General features: G+C 46.4%; 1 protein-coding gene across 1 annotated transcript in view; it reads left to right on the top strand.

Annotated features, from left to right (window-relative positions):
* Positions 1–24,679, top strand: part of CFAP251 (cilia and flagella associated protein 251) — a gene marked incomplete at its 3' end in the record, with an annotated part of 63,403 nt that overhangs the window by 26,479 nt on the left and 12,245 nt on the right. Inside the window, exons 11-19 of the mRNA XM_079717714.1 lie at positions 1,311–1,505; positions 2,226–2,476; positions 2,812–2,963; positions 4,029–4,202; positions 5,221–5,405; positions 13,041–13,155; positions 13,779–13,942; positions 18,790–18,880; positions 19,091–19,234. Coding sequence (XP_079573840.1) covers positions 1,311–1,505; positions 2,226–2,476; positions 2,812–2,963; positions 4,029–4,202; positions 5,221–5,405; positions 13,041–13,155; positions 13,779–13,942; positions 18,790–18,880; positions 19,091–19,234 — 1,471 coding nt within the window. The remainder of the gene's footprint in view (positions 1–1,310; positions 1,506–2,225; positions 2,477–2,811; positions 2,964–4,028; positions 4,203–5,220; positions 5,406–13,040; positions 13,156–13,778; positions 13,943–18,789; positions 18,881–19,090; positions 19,235–24,679) is intronic.

Below are 24,679 nucleotides of genomic sequence, written 5' to 3'. Positions count from 1 at the left end.
GGAAGACCAGGCCTGGGTTTCATTTTCTCCATGTTAAATAAAACCCAGCCAGGACCCCAGAGCCCTTGCAGGAAGAGGTCTCAGAAAACACTTGGCTTGTTTTTGCCGTTTCTGTCCAGCAGAGGGCTGTGAATGACATTCTAGCCAATTACTCGGCCCACCTGCCTTGCTTATTAATCAGAAACCTCATTTAATCACTTTGCATATATAAGAGAAAATTCATCCCACACCTCCCCCCGCCCCCTGTGATTAGAATTATGTCAGAGGCTTTAAAAAAAAAAACAAGCCCATTTGGGATGGCTCTGAGGACTGGAAATAAAAGCTGTTTTGTCACGCAGCACTGCCTTTGGCTGCGGTGACTGGACAGGGTTTTACGATCGATCGCTCTCACAGCAGTGTCCTCCTGTATCCCGTTGCCAGCCTGCGTGATTTCAGAGGAATGGTTGATGGACTCTGTTGTCATCTGTAGTCATACCGCAGAGGATATAAATCACTGCCCACTGCCATTGCATGGGGCTGATCTTGGGGGACAGGGAAGAGGAGAGCAGAGAGCAGGGACTTTGCATAAGATACACCTGGATCCCTGCATAGTCTAGCCACGTGGCCCTCATAGGGTTGCCAGGTTTATGTACGTCCAAATGTTGCATGGGGCAACTGCATTTGGGACCATGCAATATATGGGACATACTTATTCTAAAAAGTTACTCATTGTTCATCTGAAATTCAAATTTAACTGGGTGTCCTGCATTTTTATTTGCTAAATCTGGCAATCCGAGGCCTTGAGCCTTAAGTTTCCTAGATGTGAACTGGGATGACAGTAAAATCAGCCACATAGGGCAATATATTTTTTTAAAATAAATTTATTTATTTATTTGTTTTTATTTTTGGCTGTGTTGGGTCTTTGCTGCTGTGTGCGGGCTTTCTCTAGCTGCGGAGAGTGGGGGCTACTCTTCATTGTGGTGTGCGGACCTCTCACTGCAGTGGCTTCTCTTGTTGTGGAGCACGGGCTCCAGGCACACGGGCTTCAGTAGTTTGTGGCTTGCGGCCTCTCTAGAGTGCAGGCTCAGTAGTTGTGGCACATGGGCTTAGTTTCTCAGCGGCATGTGGGATTTTCCCAGACCAGGGCTTGAACCCGTGTCCCCTGCATTGGCAGGCAGAGTCTTAACCACTGCACCACCAGGGAAGCCCAGGGCAGTATTAAGTGAAAGTTTTTACAATGCCTGGAGTCCAGGGGCTGACATATAATTAGGTGTTCAATAGATGGTACTCATTACCATTATTTAACAAACCGATGTTATTCTCCATTTCAGCTATATTGTCACAGGTGACGTTCGGGGTAACATCAAGTTCTACGATCACACCCTGTCCATTGTGAACTGGTACAGCCACTTCAAACTGAGCTGCATAAGAAGCCTGTCCTTCTCAAAGACCCCGGCAACTCCTCCGACCGAAAATACAAACTATCCTCCAGACTGCACTTTAAAGGGTGACCTTTTTATTGTAAGGTGAGTTGTTAATGAATCTCATCATTTGCATGATCAAAAAGTGATGTCTCCTTTTAGTTTGTGTGCAGTGGGATCTTCTTCCTACTCCTGGGATGTGAACTCGAGGGTACTGGCCTCCCTAGTCCGTCCTTTACCTGGCTTGCAGACGGATCTCCTTGGCTGATTACAATCACTAATCGATTTTTTAAGTGCAACATCATTCTCCTGTTAAGAATGTCTAGTGATGGGAAGCTGGAAAGGGCTCTAATCCCTGTTGCCTCTGGAGTCCTTCGCTGTAGGTTGGTCTCCTTTCTCGAAGCTGAGTTTGTCCTAGCACTGCAGTTAAAGGGATTTGATAGTTAATAGCCATAACATTTCAAGACAGAATTATCTGTGAGTCTGCTTAATTACCCTTGTGGTATTTGCGGGCACATCTGTATGTGTGCACCAAACTCCATATTTGCATACACAAATGAATATTTGCATGTGCAGATTAGCTAATTGTACAACTGACTGTCCATCTGCATACTTAATGACTCAATTTACATGTAGAAATGTGGGCTTTTTCACTTGCAAATGGAGGCTGTTGGGTATTGGTGGTATATTTTTGGAGATGTTGGGTTAATAGTGTCACTAAATTACAGACGACAGAGGCGTTTCATGTGCAATTAGAAGCAGAATAGCTGGCGTGCCCCATTCCCTGCAAACACTGATGCTGTTGGGTCTCTCCTTGGCAAACAGGAATTTTATCATTGGAACGTCGGATGCGTCAGTGTACCACTTAACAGCAGATGGGACCAAACTTGAGAAGTTATTTGTAGAACCCAAGGATGCCATTTGTGCCATCTCCTGCCACCCATACCAACCCCTCATTGCCATCGGGAGTTTCTGTGGGATGATCAAAGTGTGGGATTATGAACAGAAAAAATACCTCTTCAGCAGGATCTTTGAGAAGGGGCTTGGAGTCCAGAGTCTGACCTACAACCCTGAAGGTATTTTCATTTTGTCAGCCTGTCTTAGGTTCTCAACTGAAAACAGACCCAAATGGCTAATCCCTTGGCTGTCACAGCTCCAGGAAGGTTACCTTGACCCTCTCTCCGCACCAGGCCAGATGGGACGCCTTCTCCCCCTGGACCCTGCAGAGCTCCGTACCGCCTGCTCTCATCCCATGATGCCATGCTTTCCAGTTTACTTCTCCTTCTCAGGACCTTGTCTGTCGTGTTCGTTGCTGTCTCCTCGGCACCTAGAACAAGGCCTGGCGTGGAGTCTATGTTTCTCGAGTGAATAAAGTCCTTTTCGATCATTGTTCTCTGGCTTGTGATTTCAGGAGCTCTCCTCGGAGCTGGCTTCACAGAAGGGACCGTTGACATTCTTGATGCAATGTCCTTAGAAAGTGAAATCCCAGAGCCTTTCAAATATTCCAGAACCAGTGTGACTCACGTCAGCTTCTCCCATGACTCCCAGTATATGGCGACCGCTGTGAGTATTTTCACTGAGTGCCCTCCAGGGGCTCAGCAACCTTACTTAAAGCCACAAGGGGGAGGGGCTGGGAGTTAGGGAGTATGGGGAGTAGCTGCTAGAGGGTACAGGTTTCTTTTGGGGGTGATGAAAGTGTTCTAAAACTGTGATGATGGAAGCACAACTCTGTGAGTATACTAAAGCCCACTGAACTGTACACTTCCAGTGGTTGAATTGTGTGGGAGGTGAATTATATCTCAATAAAGCTGTCATAAAACGAGAAAGGGGCGGGGGAAGTGGGGAGACTTCTGCCTGAAAACAAGACCAGGGCCTCAGAACTTCCAGACTTGGATTCTGCTACTCTGACAGCTCGTTTTGGTTTGTTAGTTTTTCGGAACCCTTCCTCTGCATCCAGGCTTTTATCTTTCCCTTTGATTTTTGACGAGATGACATTCTCATTTAAGCGGAGTCTTGCACTGAGCATTTCGGATTCTGGTCCTTCCCTCTGTGAATAGGGCTCTTAATCTCAGTAAAGATTTTTCTGGGACCCCCAACCTCTCCCTTCATGCCAGTTCTCTTGGAGGATGGGGTGGGGTGCAGGGAAGCAGCCGGCTTCACTTGAACCTCTGTCCCTTACACGCTTCCCAGCAGCACACTGACTCAGGTGCCCCAGGTCCCTTCAGGCTGCTGCCGCCCATTCCCCGACCCCTGTCACTCTCAGCCATCATGTATATATTTTTTAAGCGTACCTTTTAAAATTTTGTGTAGCCGGATAAAGAGAAGGGAGGACAAAAGCAGAAAGAGCCAGGGTTTCAGTTTCCAACAGAGAAAGAGGTGGGGACCAGCAAGGAGAGTAAGACCATAGTGTCAGACAAATACCGTCTCTCCCTGCCCCCACCTACCTACTTTGAACCTTGATTTTCTCATCTGCAAAACGGGCATTATTTTACTACTTGCTCCAATAAACAAAGGTTTTCTTTTTGCATAAAATTTCTAAAAGCAAAGTTAGTATGAAAAACATAGTGATGATTCTTAAGTTAACAAAATCTAAAAAGGAGCAACTTCTACTCTTTTGCTCGTACTCAGGATGTAAGTTTCACCGTGGCCGTTTACGTGGTGACAGTCAAAAATGGACGAAGGGTCTGGGAGTATTTGGCAAGACTTCGTTCTCATCGCAAGAGCATTCGAAGTGTCCTGTTTGGGGTTCATCTGGACAGCAATGAGCCAAGACTGCTGAGCCTCGGGAGAGACAGACGCTTGGTGAGCTGTTTCATCTTCCTTTGCCTGGTCACCAGGAACATGTCTCGTTCTTGTTACCTCCCTGGCGTCTGGCACAGAACCAGACCCACAGTACGTGTGTTTGTTTGAGAAAATGAATGTACGACAAAGTAGCGAAAACCTTTCTGAGTTGGCACTTGGCCTTCACACGGCTCTGACACCACACAGGGACTTGTGTCCTGAGTGAGGAGGCTCCTGGGAAATGGCACGTTGACGGCGGGGTTGGGGTACTCCCCACAGCACGGACAGCTCAGCCACCCTCACCTCTCAGTGTATGTTTCAAAGCCAACACTTATACTTTCTGTGTGTCTAGGGGACAGGGCCAGGCTTTTACCTCAATGTGACAACTCAGACAATATCAGAGGGAAAGGTAGAGACAGTGGCAAATGCAATATTACATGATCGAGCCAAAAGATTCAAAATCAATCGATCTATCTGTGCATCCATCTTAACTTCCTTCCTTCCCTCCCCTCCTTACTTCCTTTATTCTATCCATCCTTCCTTCTGTCCATCCATGCTGGTCTGGCCACCAAAGCCTACATATGTGTGAAATTCAGCAGGCTGCTAATTTATGACTGTCAAGTGCTGAGATTTAGATATGAATTAGTTCCTACCCTCAAAAAGTTCCCACGATAATGATAAGTGAAGCAGCACAACATAACTGTAAGAGTTCAGGTTTTGGAGTTAGTTGGACCTAGATTTGAATTCTCACCCTCCCACTTCTTAGCTGTGTGACCTTGGGGAAACCACTGAACCTCTCTGAACATCTGTTTTCTCATCTGCAAAATGGGCACAACAGTACTGCTTTGCTGGGGAGTCATGAGTATTAAATGGCATCATCTTGTTCATAATGGATACTCCATATTGGTAGCTTGTTAGGTGTAGAAGTTTAGGCAAGTCTTCTCCTAGAAGACCTGATGCTGTCTCTCCCCAGAAAAGGACTGCTGACTGACTTCATTCACCTCAGTCCTCATGTGTGTTCATTTGGGCTTCTCTGTAGATCGAGTATAATCTACTCAAGAGCTACAAAGACCACCTGGAAGTCCTGGACATTCAGCGAACCGACCAGGGCAGCCACCCCACCTGTATGGTCTGGTACCCGCCACTTACCAAGGAGCTCTTCCTGCTCATTTGCAACAGTGGCTACAAAGTGAAGCTTTTTAATTCAACCACAAAAATGTGCAGGTAGGCACGGGAGCTTCCCGCTAATGGCACGTAAATCAGTTTCTCAGCGCCCGGCTTATTTCAAGTCCCATCTTAAGGACCTGCAAGCAGCTTGGCTACCATCACAACCCTCCTCCCTTTGCAGAGGAGGAAACTGAGGCACAGATAAGGGAGGTCGTTCTCACCAAGGGTCACATGGTTAGGAAGTGCCAGAGTCAGGATTCAAACCCAGAGCCCTTGTTTCTGAGCCCAGCACTGCACAGGGATATGGTACGCAGAGCTCAGTGCCTGAGGCCCAGGGAAGGAACTGGACCCCGAGGCCCCGGAGAAGTTGCTGATGTGTGATAAAATCTTCTGTTCTTCCCTCCTGGATAAAAACAGATAGTTTCAGAATGGACTTGAGGACACGGGGAGGGGGAAGGGTAAGCTGGGACGAAGTGAGAAAGTGGCATGGACATATATACACTACCAAACGTAAAATAGACAGCTAGTGGGAAGCAGCCGCATAGCACAGGGAGATCAGCTTGATGTTTTGCAACCACCTAGAGGGGTGGGGTAGGGAGGGTGGGAGGGAGGGAGACGCAAGAGGGAAGAGATATGGGGATATATGTATACGTATAGCTGATTCACTTTGTTATAAAGCAGAAATTAACACACCATCGTAAAGCAATTATACTCCAATAAAGATGTTAAAGAGAAAACAACAGATAGTTTCACCCGAATACTACCAGTTGTTTAATTTTTCTTATTCTTCATTCTTAAAGGAGTTTTAAGTTCAACAGATAGCATTCTTTCTTCTCTCAGTAACTATTTACTGGGCCCCTACCTGAGCCAGGTGCTCTTCTAGGTGCTGAAGATGGAGATGAAAACAAAACAATGTTTCTGTCACCATGAAATTTGCATTTTATTGGGAAGTGGAGTTCATGTTAGAAGCTGGGCTAGAGACCCATGTTTGAGGTCAGCACACCTGGTGGTTTAAAGCCATGAGATGAGGGAAGATTCCAGAGGGGAAGGGTAGATGGAGAAGCGGTCAAAGGACCAAGCCCAGGGCATCCAAAGCTTAGCGTCCTAGAGCAGTGGTTCCTCCATCCCGAAGTAGGTCTGCTTCTGTGGCTGGCCTCTTGTGCTGCTAGGCCTGTGGGTCCAGGCTTTGCCTCTCATGATCAGCACTGATTATGGTGTGTGATCCCTGTGTCGGGGCCCTGCATTTGTCATCCCGTTTCATCTGCAATAACCCTGCAAAGGATTGTGCCACTGGGGATCAGAGAGGTGATAAAACTTGCCCCAGGTCAAGCTGCTGGTCAGAGCAGGACTTGACCCTTGAACCAAGCTGTGACTTTGTCCTCTCCTTGGCATCACTGGACCCTGTTGCAGCCCTGGCTTTGGAATCCTAGCTAGTCAGCCCTGTCAGGCAGCCTCTTTCTGCCTGTGGTTTGGCTGCCTCGTGGGGATGGCCGGGAAGAGCAGAGTCAGGAGAAACTGGAGGTGAGAATGCTTTAGTGACCCCACCCAGGAGGCAGAAGTCAGAAAACACCAACAGCAGCTGGCCCCATGCTTGAGGAAGACCTTTTTTTGGAAATGTGTCTCAGATAAGATAGGTCCTCAAAAGGCCAGAATCACCCAGGATCTTTTTTTTTTTTCCCCAATAACCCTTTTTAGAAGGGCCCAAGGAAAAATGACTGAAAAATGCCGTTTCATGTGGCAGGGACAGGCGAGAAATCCAGCACAATTTTTGTTTTTAACTATTAAAACACTGGGGAGGAGACATTTGAAAGAAATATATGTAGAAAGGAGTTTTAGGAAGATTTCAGAGTCTTTGTACATCATCTTTAACAGACACAAACTTTTTGGACAAAGAATATCCCATAGATGTGCCCAGTCCTGAGAACCTCTGAGGTGGCTGAGCAGGCGGCTGGGGGATGCGGGATGGAGCGGCCCAGGCTTGGAGTTGCCGCTAACAGTAACAGCCACAGAGCCAAGAGGTGCAGAGCTTCTGCCATTGAAGATCAATGGGAAATTAGCATAAAGCAAATTTCTTTTTTTTTTTTAATGTTTCCATCCATTGCATTTTTTGTTGCTATTTTTTTCTTCCAGTTTTATTGAGATATAATTGACATACGGCACTATATAAGTTGAAGGTATACAGCATAACGATTTGACTTACATACATCGTGAAGTGATATCACAGTACGTTTAGTGAACATCCATCAGCTCCTATAGGTACAAAATTAAAGACATAGAAAAACTTTTTTTTGTATAACTTTTTTTTTTGTGGTACGTGGGCCTCTCACTGCCGTGGCCTCTCCCGTTGCGGAGCACAGGCTCCAGACGCGCAGGCCCAGCAGCCATGGCTCACGGGTCCAGCCGCTCCGCGGCATGTGGGATCCTCCCGGACCGGGGCATGAACCCATGTCCCCTGCATCGGCAGGCGGACCCTCAACCACTGCGCCACCAGGGAAGCCCCTGTATAACTTTTTATAACAGTTCTTTTTAAAATTTTTTATTATTTATTTATCTTATTTTTTTGGCTGTGTCGGGTCTTAGTTGCGGCACGCGGGCTCCTCTCTAGTTTGGTGCGTGGGCTTAGTTGCCCCGTGCGGCATGTCGGATGTTAGTTCCCCGATCGGGGCTCGAACCCACGTCCCTTGCCTTGCAAGACGGGTTCTCAACCACTGGACCACCGGGGAGGTCCCTAGAAAAACATTTTTTTCTGTGAGATGAGAACTCTAAGGATTTACTCTCTTAACAGTTTTCATGTGTGACACACAACAGGGTTCCCTCTATTTAACATGTGGTACATCACATCCCTAGGACTTATTTATCCTGTAACTGGAAGTTTGTGCCTTTTGCCTGCCTTCATCCGGTTCCCCCTTCCCCCAAACCCTCCCTTCTGGTAACCACAAATCTGATCTCTTTTTCTATGAGTTTCTTTGTTTCTGAAGTATAATTGACCTATGACACTATATTAGTTCTTGTTACACAACATAGTGATTCTGTACATTTATACATATTTCTATTCATTTCAACATGATCGCTACAATATGTCACTGTACAAAGATATTACATAGTTATTGACTATATTCTCCATGCTGTACATTTCATGCCTGTGACTCATTTATTTTGTAACTAAAAGTTTGTACCACTTAATCTCCCTCACCTATTTCTTTCCTCCCCCCATCCCTCCTCCCCTCAGGCAACCACCATTTTGTTCTCTGTATCTGTAATTCTGTTTCTATTTTGTTACATTTGTTCATTTGTTTTTTAGTTTCCACATATAAGTGAAATCATACAGTACTTGTCTTTCTCTGTCTGACTTATTTCACTTAGCAGAATACCCTCTAGGTCCATGCTTGCTGTCACAAATGACAAGATATTTATTCCATTGTGTATCTTCTTTATCCATTCATCTTTTGATGGACATGTAGGTTGCTTCCATATCTTAGCTATTGTAAGTAAAGCTGCAATGAACATAGGGATGTGTATATCTTTTCGAATTAGTGCTTTCATTTAGAGCCATGAAGTTAGGAGTTTCTGCCACTGAAGATCAATTGGAAATTAGTATAAAGCATCTTTCTTAAAAAATAGTTTACTGGGCTTCCCTGGTGGCACAGTGGTTGAGAGTCCGCCTGCTGATGCAGGGGACAGGGGTTCGTGTCCCAGTCCGGGAAGATCCTACATGCCGTGGAGTGGCTAGGCCCGTGAGCCATGGCTGCTGAGCCTGCGCGTCCGGAGCCTGTGCTCCGCACTGGAGAGGCCACAACAGTGAGAGGCCCGTATACCACACACAAAAAAAAAGTTTATTGAGGTGAAATTCACATAACATAAAACCAACCATTTTAAAGTGAACAGATCACTGGTATTTAGTCCATTCACAATGTTGTGCAACTATCACCTCTATCTAGTTAAAACATTCTCATCGTTCCAAAGTAAAAACACCTTGCATAAAGCATCTTTTAAGTTGTAGGAATAATAAAGCCCTGTAACCACAGCTTAATTGGGAAGGAATTGCCTTTTGATGATACATCCAAAATGATTAAAAAATGCATTTAAAAGCATTTGGAAGAACATGAAGAGGCAGTTCACAGACAAAGGCCAATAAAACCTATGAGCAGATGCTCACCAGTACATCAAAGATGCAAATGAAAACAAGACATCATTTTTCACAAATCAGATTAGCAAAGATAAAAATGATGGATAGAGCCTGGCGTTGGCAAGGGTGTACGGGAACCAACCGGCTGTTGGTGGGCAGGGGTGGGAGGTGTGGGGACAGCAGTTTGTTACCCTCTATTAAATTATAGCCTGTCTTCTGACTTCTAGGAACGTAGCCCACAGAAGTACTCATACAGGATGCCAAGACATAAGTAAAAGGATGTCTTGTTTGAAAATATTTTTAAAAATGGAAACAATCCAAATGTCCATTAATAGGGAATTAGTTAAATGATGGCTCGTCAGTACACTGAAACATGATGCTGCTTTTAGAAAAGGAAAAAAAGAAAAAAGAGACGATAGCTCTCTGCATAGTAACACGGAAATATCTCCAAGGCATAATATGAGATACAGCAAATTGCCAAATATGCATGAATATATTTTCATCTAAAATTATATTTATCTGACTTATATATTTTCATCTAAAATTATAATTCTATGGGCTACAATATATATAAAAGAAATTCTCGAGTCGTATACACCAAACTATTACCCATGATTATCTTGGGATAAAGGGTGCAGCCATGCAGAGTTACGGGTAGATTTTCTACTTTATGTCTCAATATTTGAAAATTTTCACAATGAATATGTAAAATGTTTTCAATCAGAAGAAAAAGATATTAATTTTATGAAATTGTTAGAAATTTTGGCAGTACTAGGTAGCAGTTATATAGCTCCTACTATGTGCCAGGAACTGTTCTGAGTGCTTTATATATATTAACTTATTTAGTGCTCACTGCAGTCTTACGGGGTAAATGCTGTCATTATCCCTATTTTACCAGTGAGGGACCTGAGGCCCAGAGGGGTTGACTAGCTTGACTTTTTTTTCTTTTGCTTATTTATCATTTAAATTAAGGTATAATTCATATACCATAACATTTACCATTTTCAGTGGCTTTTTACTATATTCACAACGTTGTGTAACCATCATCACTATTTAATTCAAGAACATTTTCATTACCCCCCAAAAGATACCCCAAACCCATTAGCAGTCACTCCCCATTCACGTCCTTTCCCCCCTGATTCCCCACTGCTCCACCCCTGGCAACACCAGTCTACTTTCTGTCTGTATGGATTTGTCTGTTCTGGACATTTCATGTAAATGGAATCATATAATATGTGACTTTCGGTGTCTTGCTTCTTAGCATCATGTTTTCAAGGTTCATCCGTGGTGTAGCCTGTGTCAGTTCTTCATTCCTTTTAATGGCTGAATAGTATTCCGTTGTATCCACAGACCACATTTTGTCTATTCATCCATCAGTTGTCCGTTGGGTTGTCTCTACTTTTTGGCTATTATGAACATTTGTGTATCAGTTTCTGTGTAGACATCTGTTTCATTTCTTTTGTATGTAGACCTAGAGGTAGAATCGCTGGATCATATGGTAACTATATTTAACCATTTGAGGAACCGCCAGACTGTTTTCCAAAGTAGCTGTACCACTTTACCTTCCTGCCAGCAATATATGAAGGTTCCAGTTTCTCCACAACTTGCCCCTGATTTTTAAGGGTCAGAGCTGGGATTCAAACCAGAGTCTGTGCTCTTAACCGTCCTCTTCCCTGCCCCTACCCACTCAGTGATATTTGAGGAAAGTCCTTCAACATTTCTACTCAAATGACTAGATAAGGGTGACCTACAATTAGCTGATGCATTGTCTACCAGCTGGTCATTTTAGTGTTTTTAACATTTCACCTAATTCTCTGTGCACGTAAACCTGATCCTGGGTCATCCAGCCTGATACTCTCCTGCATCCTGCAGCCCAGTGGTCACGGTCAAGTCTGCCTTCAGAGTTCGCCCCTGCTCACCTCTTCGGTTTTACCTCCCTCCACCACCAGCCTTCTTTCTCCTTTACTGTTTCTGCAGTTTTCAAGCAATAGTCCACGACCCATACCTTTGACCTCCTGCGCGCACTGCCCGTTTTTCCGTTACCTCCGTATTTTCTCTGCCTTTTCCAATTCACCTTCCCAAACTCAGCCCAGATGTCTCCTCATAGATGTCCCATCACTCCTTTCTCAGCGCAGGCTCCGTGCCGGGAATTTGCCTGTCACCTCACTTCTACCCTCGTGGTGCTTCCGTGTCTGTTGTTCCTGCAAGGCTGTGAGGTTAGCAACCAAATGTCACTCATTTCCGAGTCCCGACCTCCCGTCACGGTGCCTGGCACAGAGATGTGCTCAAGAAACACATACAAGGAGCATCTCCTGTTCCCACCAGACACGGGCTGGGTGCAGGGGACACAGGGAGAAAACACATCCAAACGATGAGGGGCTTAAAATATAATAAGATGAAATAGCTACCGTCCTTACCCTGGGGCAGACCCAAGTTTTATGGGGTGTGAAGTGTATTTGGCTTTGTGGGTCCTCTTTTTTAAAAAAAGATATATAATTAAGGATAAAAAGTGGGGACTTCCGTGGTGGTGCAGTGGTTAAGAATCCACCTGCCAATACAGGGGAAAAGGGTTTGATCCCTGGTCCGGGAAGATCCCACATGCCGTGGAGCAATTAAGCCCGTGTGCCGCAACTACTAAGCCTGCGCTCTAGAGCCTGCGAGCCACAGCTACTGAAGCCCGCAAGCCTAGAGCCTGTGCTCTGCAACAAGAGAAGCCACCGCAGTGAGAAGCCCACTCACCGCGACGAAGAGTAGCCCCTGCTCGCGGCAACTAGAGAAAGACTGCGCGCGGCAGCAAAGACCCAACACAGCCAAAGTAAATAAATAAATAAATAAATAAAGCTACAAGGATATACTGTAAAAAATATATATTAAAAAAAAAGAATAAAAAGTGGCTAGTGCCCCTCCCAGGCCTCAGGAGTTATGTGTGCAAGGAAGGGGTCCTGATGCTCAGGTCTGGCCAGCTTCAGGGAAAATCTACCTCTGGGCTTGAGGTCCTGTCCGGAAGCCTCCCCTCAGATCAGATTCCTAATTAGCGTTAAGAGTGTCTGAATTCAGAAGTCGGACTGCTGTGAGGGTGCGATTCATTACAGTTTGATGCACAGATGGATTTTTGGAAATCCGCGCGTTGCCTTTAGACCCGCTGTCAGCTGTCTGGACACCAGGCTGAGGTCTTGGCCCCGCCCTGGGGATGGGGCTGTTTCCTCGCATCCTGCTGACGTTCCTCCCGTCCCTGCAGCATTTTTTTCCATCCCTTGTTCTCGTGCACGTTCTTGAGGCACAATGTTCCCTTCACTCAGCTGTCAAGGAGGAAAGTCAGAGCCGCGGCTGTGAAGAGCATCCTTCACAAGCACAGTTTCCCCAGAGCGTTCGCCGTTTGGAGCTGTTGCCCCTTATTTACGGCCGCTGTTAGCGGTTGAGGGAGAGGTTCTTACAATGGGCTTAGCTGAGCAGCAAGACAGGAAATTCAGAATTTAAAAAGTATAGGGTAACGTGAAAGGGAGCAAGTCACAACACCTGCGTTGGGATTTGTGGAATTTAGAAAGCGTTCCTTTTTTCTCTTGCAGAAAGACGCTCCTCGGGCCAGTGTACGGATCTCCCATTGAGCAGATACAAATCCTCCCAGTGAAAACCCCTCTGGAACTTCAGAAACGCTACATGGTGTTTATTAACAGGGATAAGGTACCAGCCCTTTGCTCTCTGCCCCGTAAGGTGACCGTGTACTTGGAGCCGGAGGCAGTCTCAGGTATTTCAAGACTCAAGAAAGCCGGCTTTCACAGCCAAGCCCACGACTCCCATCCTGCTCCGCAGTGAAAATGGCCATGAATGAGCGGGAATGACTCTCAGAAGAGTCACCTCGTTTCCTCTGCTCCCAAAAGTACAAGACACGTGGTCCACCAAGGGGTTTTTCTTTTCTGATTTCTTCACAAGGAAAAATCTTATAAAGACCTACAAGTTAGTTACACTTAGTTGTATATTTGATGACTATATGGGAAGGCGTAAGATCATAAGATGCCAGAATTGTCCTGGAAAAGCCTGGACATGTGACCATGAAGATAGGAGGAAAGCTTCCTTTCTGTGTCCCTGGTGGAACCTGCGTCTCTCTCCCAAGGGACCACCGTGCAGGGCATGGTGTGTGCGAAGCCCCAGCCATGTGAAATGCAGCTCTCACACGCTGAGATGGCTGGTTCTAGACACACAGGTCTTTCCCATAAACAGATCTGGAGGTGACAGGTGACCCTGCCAGGCCCGGCCTGGGGCCCGGTTATCTGAGTCTGCATATCTAGTTACATCTTCCTTTCTAGGTTGGACTTCAGATCTTACCAGTTGATGGCAACCCACATAAGACATCTGCTCTTATATGCCACCCCAGCGGGGTGGCTGGAATGGACGTTTCCTATGACGGTCGCTACGCCTTCACAGCAGGAGGGCAGGACCGGTCGGTGGTGCAGTGGGAAATCAATTTAAGGTACGTGATGCGGCGAGAAGCTTGGCCCCATAAGAAGGGTGTCGAGTGGAGACCCCTTCTTTTCACTCAGGAACAGCAGACAGGTATTAAACCCCTACGACATGCCAGGCACTGTGCTAGGCCTGCGGGTACAAAGACGGCCAAGACTCAGGCGTTGCCTTTGGGGTGCTCCCTGCGACACCCGCTCATATTAATGTGCAGACAAAAGGTTACTGTTCTGTCCCAGGGACCCATGGTATTTGCAGGTGAGGCCGTGTGTTTCCACCTTGTTCACCTGGGCCCCATGAGATACTTCTCACCCTGTCGCCGCCTGCAAATTCACACCAGTTAGAGAGATCTAGCCTGAATCTCCGAAGAGTGTGTTACAGAAATAGTAAGAGTATCATTTGAAATGTGTATTTTCAGTCTACTCTTCTCAACCCCCTGCCCTGAGCCGAGAATCTCTGCCTAGGGCGAGGCTGGAGAATTGCATGGTTGAGCATCAGAGAGACACGGACTTTGAAGTCAAAGAGACAAGGGTTCAAATCTGAAGCCTACTCTCTGCTAGCTGTGGGACCTAGGGCAGGTTTCTTAGCAGCTCTGATCTTTGGATTCCTTGTCTGTGAAATGGGGGTACATGGGGGTAAAAATAGGGACTTTTACAGGATCCTTGTAAGGATCAGGTAGGCTGATACATGTAAAGCACACAGCACAGGGATAAGGACTCAGCAAATTAATCATTTCCTTTTGTCTCTTCTTCCTTATAAAGGCATTTGCTATGAGCTCAGGATCTTTGTTACTAAAAAAGGGGGCAACCACTGTGGTGATCCTCTCATCTCCCCAAACTCAGCGAGCAGCCCCAGGGCAGAGCCAGTTCCTTGCCTGACGACCTTCTCCAAGCCCCTGCGTCTCAGGTGGCCCCCTGCCTGGCAGAGTCCCATTGAGGAGCTGGGTAAAAGCAGCTCGGAGGCACCAAGCTTCCTAAAAGAGCAAACCTGATTCATGGCTCCCAGTAAAAGCATACCCCTTACTGTCTGCCACGTGCACATCTTTCTTCTGTGCAGACATCGAAACTTCGCCCCTTAACCTGAATAGGAGCAAGAACAGCCAGGTTAATCCGCTTTGGAACTGCGGGGGTTTCAGTTTGCAGTTGCAGCTCTGACCTTCACCTCTGCCTTCACCTAAGAGGGCAGATCTTGGGAATTTAGAAGCTGGAGGTGAACTCTCCCCTTGAAAAGAACCTCCTGATCACATCCCCAGAATGAGCTGCTTAATTCTTGGACACCTAGCCTGTTACCTGGACTGATGGGGCAAGCAACACCCTGGGGGGAGAACAGAGTCTTCCTTTTTTCGTTTTTGTCCTCTTCTCAATCATCTTGGGATCTGCACTAGTAGAGATTCAAAAAACAAACAAAAAAAAGCACCCACTTTCCAGTAGCTTTCCTGTGCATGGCCAGAGTCCAGGCTTCTGAGAATTTCAATTTAATCTCTTTCAGGGACAAAAGATCATTATAAACTAATTAGCACTTCATTGCTGCTTCTGGTGTTTTAATATGTTCAGTGCTTCACTAATGGGAAGAAATATAAAAACCCTAAACAAGTAAACAAACAAAATTCCCTACCAGATCTACTGATGGCGGGTCGTAGGGTGAAATGAAGATGATAAATCCTCTCACGTTCACGTTATTTTAACCAGCGCACTCCTAGGCCCCCAAACGATCATTGCAGCATCTCACACTTCCCCTGGGAGACCCCTTCCCTCATCTTTCCCCCTGTCTTGGCTGGCAGGCCACCCTCTTTCTCTCCTTGTCTGGCATCCGTTTTAAAATCCCCCATTTTTGTGCTCAACCTCACACCCCCCCTGTAATCCTGCTACCTTGCTCAGACAAGAGCAGAAAGACCTGGATTCAAATCCCACCTCCCCTACTACTTGCTGTATGACCTGAGGCAAGTCCCTTCCCTTCCCTGAGTCTCAATTTCTCCGTCTGTTAAATGGGGATATTATCACCGTGTTCAGAGCTGTTTTAGAGGGTGGTGATTTCTAACATTGCTATTCCCCCTCCTCCCTCCCGCCGTCCCCTCCTCTTCCCCCTCCCCTCCCCTCCCCCCCTCCCCTCCCCCCTCCCCTCCCCCCTCCCCTCCCCTCCCCCTCCCCTCCCCTCCCCTCCCCCTCCCCTCCCCTCCCCCTCCCCTCCCCTCCCCCTCCCTCCCCCTCCCTCCCCCCCTTTTTTTTTTGCGGTACGCGGGCCTCTCACTGTTGTGGCCTCTCCCGTTGCGGAGCACAGGCTCTGGATGCACAGGCTCAGCGGCCATGGCTCACGGGCCCAGCCGCTCCACGGCATGTGGGATCTTCCCGGACCGGGGCACGAACCCACGTCCCCTGCATTGGCAGGCGGACTCTCAACCACTGCGCCACCAGGGAAGCCCCCCGCTTTTTTTTTGTTGTTTTTGTTGCTAACATAAAAGCCTTTGTTTTTAATTTGGTTGATACACATCTGACAAAATATTTTAGAATAAAATAATCCATGAACAGGCACAAGGTATTTACAGTAACAACTGTGAAAAACATAAAACTGACGTATTCTTAAACAGTAATGTCTATTTATAAAATTTTTTGTCGTGAATCCGGAAGACTTTCAGTTCTGCTCATTACCCTGGTCTGAAGCCCCGACAGATGGTGTGTAAGGCCCAGGAGTAGGAGGTGCAACTCTAACACATTTGGCAAGTAAGGACCATCTGTTGGTTTGAGCTCACAGGGAAGTGAGGGGCCCAATCTAGGGGTTAGGACCCCTTTCTCCTCCCCCTCCCCTCCCCTCCCCTCCCCCTTCCCCCCTAGGGAGCGTTTACTGAGCTCTTGCTGTATGCTGGTTGCAGTGCTCACTGTTTCTTGGGCTTTAGCTCATTCCCAAAAGCACTGAGTATATTTCTGGGCACACACACAGTAGGTTTTCAATAAACGTACCTCCATCTTGTGCCCCAGTGACCTCTTTTTTTGTGGCAAGCTTTAGAACCCAACTTAGGCAGAAAGGGGAAGTTACGAGCGGGTCCTGGGGTCTCGGGTCACCGCACTGCGGGGAGAGCGGGCTGGCCCGCCCTCAGCGTTTGCCCTCCGCTCGCCTCGGCTGTTGCTGTCACTCTCTGCAGAGCTGGATTTCGTCACTCAGTGGGAACTCGGCCACTGATAGTCCCCGGATTTCACACCAGAGAGAGGGAGTCTCTTGCCCCAGCTCTGGTGGGACAAGCCCAGCCCTGTCCCTCTGGCTCTCAGGTCAGCTGAGCTGACGGTGGCCAGGAAGCAGGGGACATGGTGTAGTCCTGACTGCTGGAGGGCTGTTCCCAGAGAATCCAGAGCTCTGTGAGCCTGTCCCCTGGGGCCTTCCTGGTGGTGACAGGCTCCTCCATGTCACTTGGGCCTTTACCTGGCCCTGCTTCAGAATCAAATGGCCAATAGTGGCCTCACTGCCCTCAGAGCCTGTTGGGATTGGGCCTGGGCCTGGCCTGGAGCCCTCTCAGCTGGACACCTGCCTTGATGGGTAATATCAGAGCCAAGAGCCGGGTGAAGACTGGGCCCTACTGGAGACGGTCCTCAGGCCCACCTGGACCCCAGGCCCACCTGGAGAGTACACCAGCTCCATGGACCTCACGCAGCCTGCTTGCGTGGGGCTTGTGCGGGGCCGTGACAAGAGGACCGAGGACTGTTTTGTGGCTGCCTCTTGCTGGAGAGCTGTAGGTGCACCTCAATAGCCAGTTCAACAGTAATCATAGTCCTGAGCCAGGCCCTGGGCTTTCCATGTATTGTCTGATGTGTCCTCACAGCCATCCTGTGACGTAGGCACTGTTGGTATCCCTGTTGTACAGATCTGGAAACTAGTTCCAAGGGGTTCAGTGATCTGCCCAAGTAATGGAGTAATGTGCTGGGGCTGGGATTCACATCAACCCCACACCTCAACAAAGATTCATCACAGGAGAAAAATAAAGGGCTTCATGTGGAATCCTTTCTGTGCATTCACTTTAATTTTCGCAACAATCCCCTGAGGCAGACCCTATAATTATTTCCAGTTTACAGAATAGGAAACTGAGGCCCTGAGTGGTTAAGTCACTTGCCCATGATCACACTGCTTGCAAATGGCAGAGCCAGGGCTCACAGGCGTGTCCCTTTGACTCCAGCTTCTGTATACATAACCACTTCCCCACCATGGTCTGCACAAAGTGTGTCTTAATAACCCTACAAAGAGGCTAATCGTCTGATTAGCAGAAATCCAGTTAGTGGATTATTAAGATGATATCATATTATTATTAGCATCTTGTATGAGGTAAAGTCAGCCTCATACAAAAAGTAGGTTTTCTTACCACTTAAAGGGCCTATTTTTGGAAAAATCTGACCCTGTGTTAGAGAGCAGAGGGTTATTTTTATCTGACTGGCGTGGGTCCCTTGCGGCCTCCAGAGTTTTTATGGAAGCAATTAGCGACGGCCATCCACCTGTGCCACGTCCCATTCTTCTGGCTCTGGTCACATGCAGATCTAAAGTTACAGGAGGGCCGCTCAGGGGACTGTGGACCCACCACCCTCCCTCCCTCCCTCCCTCCCCCCAGAGATTGCAGACAAATTGCCAGGTGTCTGCCCTGTCATGCAAGAGAGAATATCATCGTCATTAAGGCGGGTGCCCTGTACCACTGGGTTCCACACTTGAAATTGAATTTTCCATTTGCAGCTTCATTTTGGAGGGAATTTGCTTAACAAGTGTACAGAGACCCTAATCGTATCCTCGCTGTGATACCCTTCGGAGGTCCGCAGCTGGGCGGCCTTGCGGTGCGCTGCGTTCCTGACTGACTGCTGGCTGATAACGATGTTTCTCTCGTTGTTCTAGTGCCCTGGAGGCAGCAGTTTCTCTTGGGGGCGAAGACCTGACCCCATTCTATGGTCTGGTGTCTGGTGGCAGGGAAGGAAAATTCTACAGGGTAATTGTCCTCAGAGTAAACACTTCCTGGTAACATCTAGTTAAGTCTGTAAAACAGATGTGCCCGGGGTTAACCTTCTTGCTTTTTGCCAAAGCTGTTTCCCCCACTGAGCTTAAAATGTACTTTCTAGTAAATGTCCTTGAAGTCTAAATGGCTGCTTTAGACTTAAGCCAAAAATGCATGTTGTGTTTCCACTTTATTTCCACATAGGAGCTGGAAGACTATTTTTACTATTCTCAGCTCCGTAGTCAAGGTATTGATACAATGGAGACCAGAAAGGTGTCGGAACACATCTGCCTGTCGGAGCTTCCTTTTGTCATGAGAGCAATTGGCTTTTACCCATCGGAAGAGAAGGTAGGTAGAATGAAAACAAGAACAGCCGTGCGATGTGTTATTTATAAAAATGACCTCAGGGAGCAGTCATTATAGGTCAAAGTGGAAATTTAACACTATTCTTACAGAAATGGATCAGAAAGGAGGTCCTGGGCATAGCAGATGCACTGCTTAGAAACAGACTTGCCATAAAGATATTCCTGTAAGGCGGATTCCTTACCAGATTTTGATGTTCGTAAGAGCATGGGCTTTGGAATTAGACAGAAGGCCCCTAGCTGCACGAGGACCAGCCTCATCCAGTTCAAAGAGTTGATGCCCGCACAGCGCTTGGCACAGAGTAGGCTACGTAGGAAGAGCTCAGTAAATGCCTGCTGTTGTGACCCTTTCCCTGTAGCTGCCATTCACCTGGCCTGTGTGAATGGGCTGCTCCTGTGAGGTGGGTGCTCATCCCGGGCTGCGGATGGAGCTCAGGAGATGCAGCTGCTCCTCAGAACCTCGTAGCACATGCCAGCTGTAAGGGGCTCCCAGCAGGGACCAGAGGAAATGGTCCTCGTGGAGACTGTGGCTTAAAATGCAACTGATTGGGTTCTCTTACTTGAAATGCTAACACATTCTCATTGTAGAAAGTTTGGAAAAGATACACAAGTGGAATGAAGAAAATAATTACCTATAATCCCAGTACACAGAGACAATAGTTATTGGTATCTTCCTGGATTGATTTATATATAATACATATATATATATAATTTTAAAAAACTAATGGGTACGATATTGAATATATATTTTTATCCTATATTTTCACTTGATATTATGTGATACGCATTTCCCATTTCATTAACAATTCTCTGAAAACTTGATTTATAAAGGATATAGCTTAATTTGAAAACTCTTTGATTTACAAAATAGACCCATAAAGAAGAAAATAGAAATGACTCAGAGGTAATCATTATTAACATTTTGGTGGACTTCCTTCTATTGTTTTATATTTAGACATAGATAAACAAAGAATTGCCATTATATGGTGTATATAGGTATATATCTCAACATTTTACAGAGTACGTGTGTATGTATATGTATACGTGTATAGCAACATTCTCAGTAACTTGTTTTGTGAGCATGTGGTGAAAATTCCTCGATAATATGCTTTTCACCCCTGGCTTTATTAAGATATAATTGACATATAACATTGTGTGCATTTAAGATATTCAATATAGTGATTTTATATACGTATATATGAAAAAATTATTACCACAGTATGGTTAGTTAACACATCCATCCCCTTGCATAGTTACAATTTTTTGTGTGTGATGAGAACTTTAAAAATCTACTATGTTAGCAACTTTCAAATATACTGTACTGTATTGTTAACTAGAGTCCCCATGCTGTACCTTACATCCTCAGGACATGTGTATCTTATAATTGGGAGTTTGTACCCTTTGACCACTTTTCACCCATTTCTCCCACTCCCCACCCCCTGCCCCTGGCAACCACCAATCTGTTTCTGTTTCTATGAGTTTGTTTTTTTTTTAAGATCCCACATACAAGTGAGATCGGACAGTATTTGTCTTTCCCTGTCTGACTTGTTCCACTTAGAGCAGTGCCCTCAGGTTTCATCCATGTTGTCATACCTGGCAGGATTTCCTTCTTTTTTATGGCTAATTAATATTCCAATAATATTCTATCATGCACACAAACACAACCCACATTTTCTTTATCCATCACTACCAACAATGCACAAGAATTCCCTTTTCTCCACATCCTTGTGAACACTTGTTTTCTCTTATTTTTTTGATAAAAGCCATTCTGACAGGTGTGAGGTGATAGCTCATTGTGGTTTTGGTTTGCATTTCCATGATGGTTAGTGATGTGAGCACCTTTTCATGTACTTACTGATCATTTGAATATCTTCTTTAGAAAAATGTCTGTTCAGGTCTTCTGCCCATTTTTTTTTTTTTTTTTTTGTTCCTCCCCCTTTTTTTTTTAAGATGTTAGGGGTAGGAGTTTTTAATTAATTAATTAATTAATTTTTGCTGTGTTGGGTCTTCGTTTCTGTGCGAGGGCTTTCTCTAGTTGTGGCAAGCGGGGGCCACTCTTCATCGCGGTGCGCGGGCCTCTCACTGTCGCGGCCTCTCTTACTGTGGAGCACAGGCTCCAGACGCGCAGGCTCAGTAGTTGTGGCCCATGGGCCCAGTTGCTCCGCGGCATGTGGGATCTTCCCAGACCAGGGCTCGAACCCGTGTCCCCTGCATTAGCAGGCAGACTCCCAACCACTGCGCCACCAGGGAAGCCCTTCTGCCCATTTTTTAAGTGGGTTATTTGGCTTTTTGCTATTGGTTGTGAGTCCCTTATGTATTTTGGATATCAACCCCTTATCAGATATGTGGTTTGCAAATATTTCTTCCCATTCTGTACGTTGCTTTTTCATTTTGTCGATCGTTTCTTTTGCTGTGCAGAAGCTTTTTAGTTTGCTATAGACAACATGCTTTCGAAAGGCTGTATACTCAGTTGATCCATTCCCCAGTTGACAGACACATAGGTTGTCTGAAGTATTTTGGCTGTCAGAGACATGGCTGTGATGCACATCTCTGTGTATGGTTTTTGCATACTTCTCTGATTATTTTCCTGGGTCAGAGTCCTAGGAATAGAATTACTGGGTCAGAGAATATGAACTTTAAGGCCCGTTGCCAAATAGTTTTCCAGAAATGTAGCATTTTGCAGCTCACCATCAAGCATACATAACTCCTGAAACCCAGCTAAGACTCAATGTTCACAGTAGGTGTCTGAGCACATTTTAGTGATATGAGCTGTGGTCCCAGTCATTTCCCTTGGCTTCAGTGGCCTACCCAGAATCACCTTTTTGGGGGTGCTCCAAGTATGACTGGAAGGTGACTTTTATTCTCCAAGTAGCATCTGGAGAAATGAGTTCTCAGAGCCCATAAACCCAGCTGAGTCTTGAATGAGTACCTTAAAAACATCAGGGGGACTTCCCTGGTAGCACAGTGGTTAAGAAGCCACCTGCCAGTGCAGGGGACACGGGTTCGAGCCCTGGTCCGGGAAGATCCCACATGCCGTGGAGCAACTAAGCCCGTGCACCACAGCCACTGAGCCTGTGCTCTACAGCCCACAAGCCAAAACTACTGAGCCCCCATGCCACAACTACTGAAGGCCACACGCTCTAGAGCCCGTGCTCTGCAACAAGAGAAGCCACAGCAATGAGAAGCCCGTGCACCGCAACGAAGAGTAACCCCCGCTCGCTGCAACTAGGGAAAGCCTGTGTGCAGCAGCAAAGACCCAACGCAGCCAAAAAGAAAAAAAAGTCAGGGATTTTTTAAGCTCCTCGAAAGGTCTTTTGGCCAGTATTCATTTTGTAAAAGTATATGGTCAGAAACAGAAGCAACTACCCGCGAAGTTTGTGCAACTCACATAAAAGTGTTCCCTAGAGCTGTGTTTCTAAAGCATGTTCCTTAGAACATTGTTTCCCAAACTGGCAACCTGCAACAGAATTACCTGGAGCATTTACTAAAAAATCAGATTCCGGGGCCCCATCCCAGATCTAGCTGATCAGAATCTCGAAGTATGGGGCCTGGGAGTCTGCATTTTCCACTTTGCCCCTTACCTGGTAGTCCAGCTGGGAAGAGACCCTCCTCCACAGTGCCACACAGACTCAGTTGCTACCTGCAGTGTCTAAGGATCATATTCATATGAAACTCACCAAAATGCCATCATGGGCCATATGTCTCACAATTCCTGTAAGCACTCAGGAGCCTCTCTCTGATGGCTGCAGATCCAAGCCATCCTACTAGGGAAGCAGCACTGGGAGCACAGGCTCCTGGGTCAGGTGGCTCTGGGTTTGACTCCTGACTATAACCACTCGCCAGCTGTGAGACTTGGTCAAGTTTCTGAACCTCTCTAAGCCTCAGTTTCCTCATCTGTAGAATGGGGCTAATAGTAGTACCCAGCCCCTGGAATTATTGTGACGATTAAATGAGTATCTGTTTAGTACAGTACAGGGCACATGTTAAATGTTTGAAAAAACACCATCCAGTATTATTACCTCCACCATCCATCCTATCCTTGTCTCTGGATGTGTGATTATAAAAGGCCTTTAGGTGAATGTCTCTCTGACCCTGTGGATCTTTGTTTACGATACCCTCTCTAAAATCAGTTTTTTATTTTCTTGATTTGTCTGGTAAAGAGACTTTATGTAAATGGCCGAAAGCCATCAAACTGATGGCAGCCTTCTCACTCAGGATTCTTGACTTTAAACCCTGGGCCCATGTAAATGTGTCCTCTGCAGTCCTGCTTTGTTGATAAGGGAATTCTGGGTGTTTATCCTTTGTGACTGTCACCCACCTGCCACACAAATCGCTGAAGGAGGACGGTGGCGCAGAGTGGCTGTGGTTTTTCTGCTTCCTCTAGAAGTAAGAGGTGTAATTACCAAAGGCTCACTCCGTTGTCCTATCATTGGCCAAAAATAATAAAGCTTAACAACCTATCGAAATCTTGCTGATGAGTAAAAAGTACCCAGAGGGACTTCCCTGGTGGTCCAGTGGTTTGGTCTCGCTGCTTTCACTGCCAAGGGCCCGGGTTCAATCCCTGGTTGTGGAACTAAGATCCTACAAGCCACGCAGCGTGGCAAAAAAAAAAAAAAAAAAAAAGTACCCAGAAAAAAAGTTTAGTCTGCAACAAATGTTATAAAGTGACATGGAATATTATTTACCCACATTAAAATGGTCATTGCAAGGTTGTCACTGACTGTTGTGTCGCCCCCCCCCGCCAGCTGCTAAGAAGGGGTTTCAGCGCCCCACTCAGTGTCTTCATAAATACCCTGGACTCCAGGGTTTTTAATCCATTAAAAAAAATAAATTTACTCTTTGGAGATGTTTTCTGAAGGCCCCCGATCCAGATGTGGCCACATCCAAGTGCAAACACTGTTCGCTGATGAATTAGTTTATATCTGAAGCTCCGAGGGGAGAACTTTTTTTTTTTTTTTATGGTACGCGGGCCTCCCACTGTTGTGGCTCCTCCCGTTGCGGAGCACAGGCTCCGGACGCGCAGGCTCAGCAGCCATGGCTCACGGGCCCAGCCACTCCGCGGTATGTGGGATCCTCCCAGACCGGGGCACGAACCCATATCCCCTGCATCGGCAGGCGGACTCTCAACCACTGCGCCACCAGGGAAGCCCAGGGGGAACTTTCTGATCTCTAGTTTCCATCAGATTTATAGCGATCTTAATAAAAATGTTTTCGGGGCTTTGAAACTTTTAAACCCAGGCTTCGTCATGGTTAATGAAACATTTCCTATTAAGATGCAGCTGTTCCCCCTCCCCCGAGAAGTTGCATGAAGAAGTATGTGCCGCTGATAAGAGTATTTTCACACTTGGTTACTTGAAAGACTTAGAAACACAGACTCAAGCCAGCCCCCCAAGGCTCTACATTATTTATATTTTTCTTATGTCATTTTAAC

Source organism: Hyperoodon ampullatus (assembly GCF_949752795.1).
Source record: "Hyperoodon ampullatus genome assembly, chromosome: 13".
In the NCBI taxonomy this organism is placed as follows: Eukaryota; Metazoa; Chordata; class Mammalia; order Artiodactyla; family Ziphiidae; genus Hyperoodon; species Hyperoodon ampullatus.
This window is presented reverse-complemented; position numbering and strand designations above follow the sequence as displayed.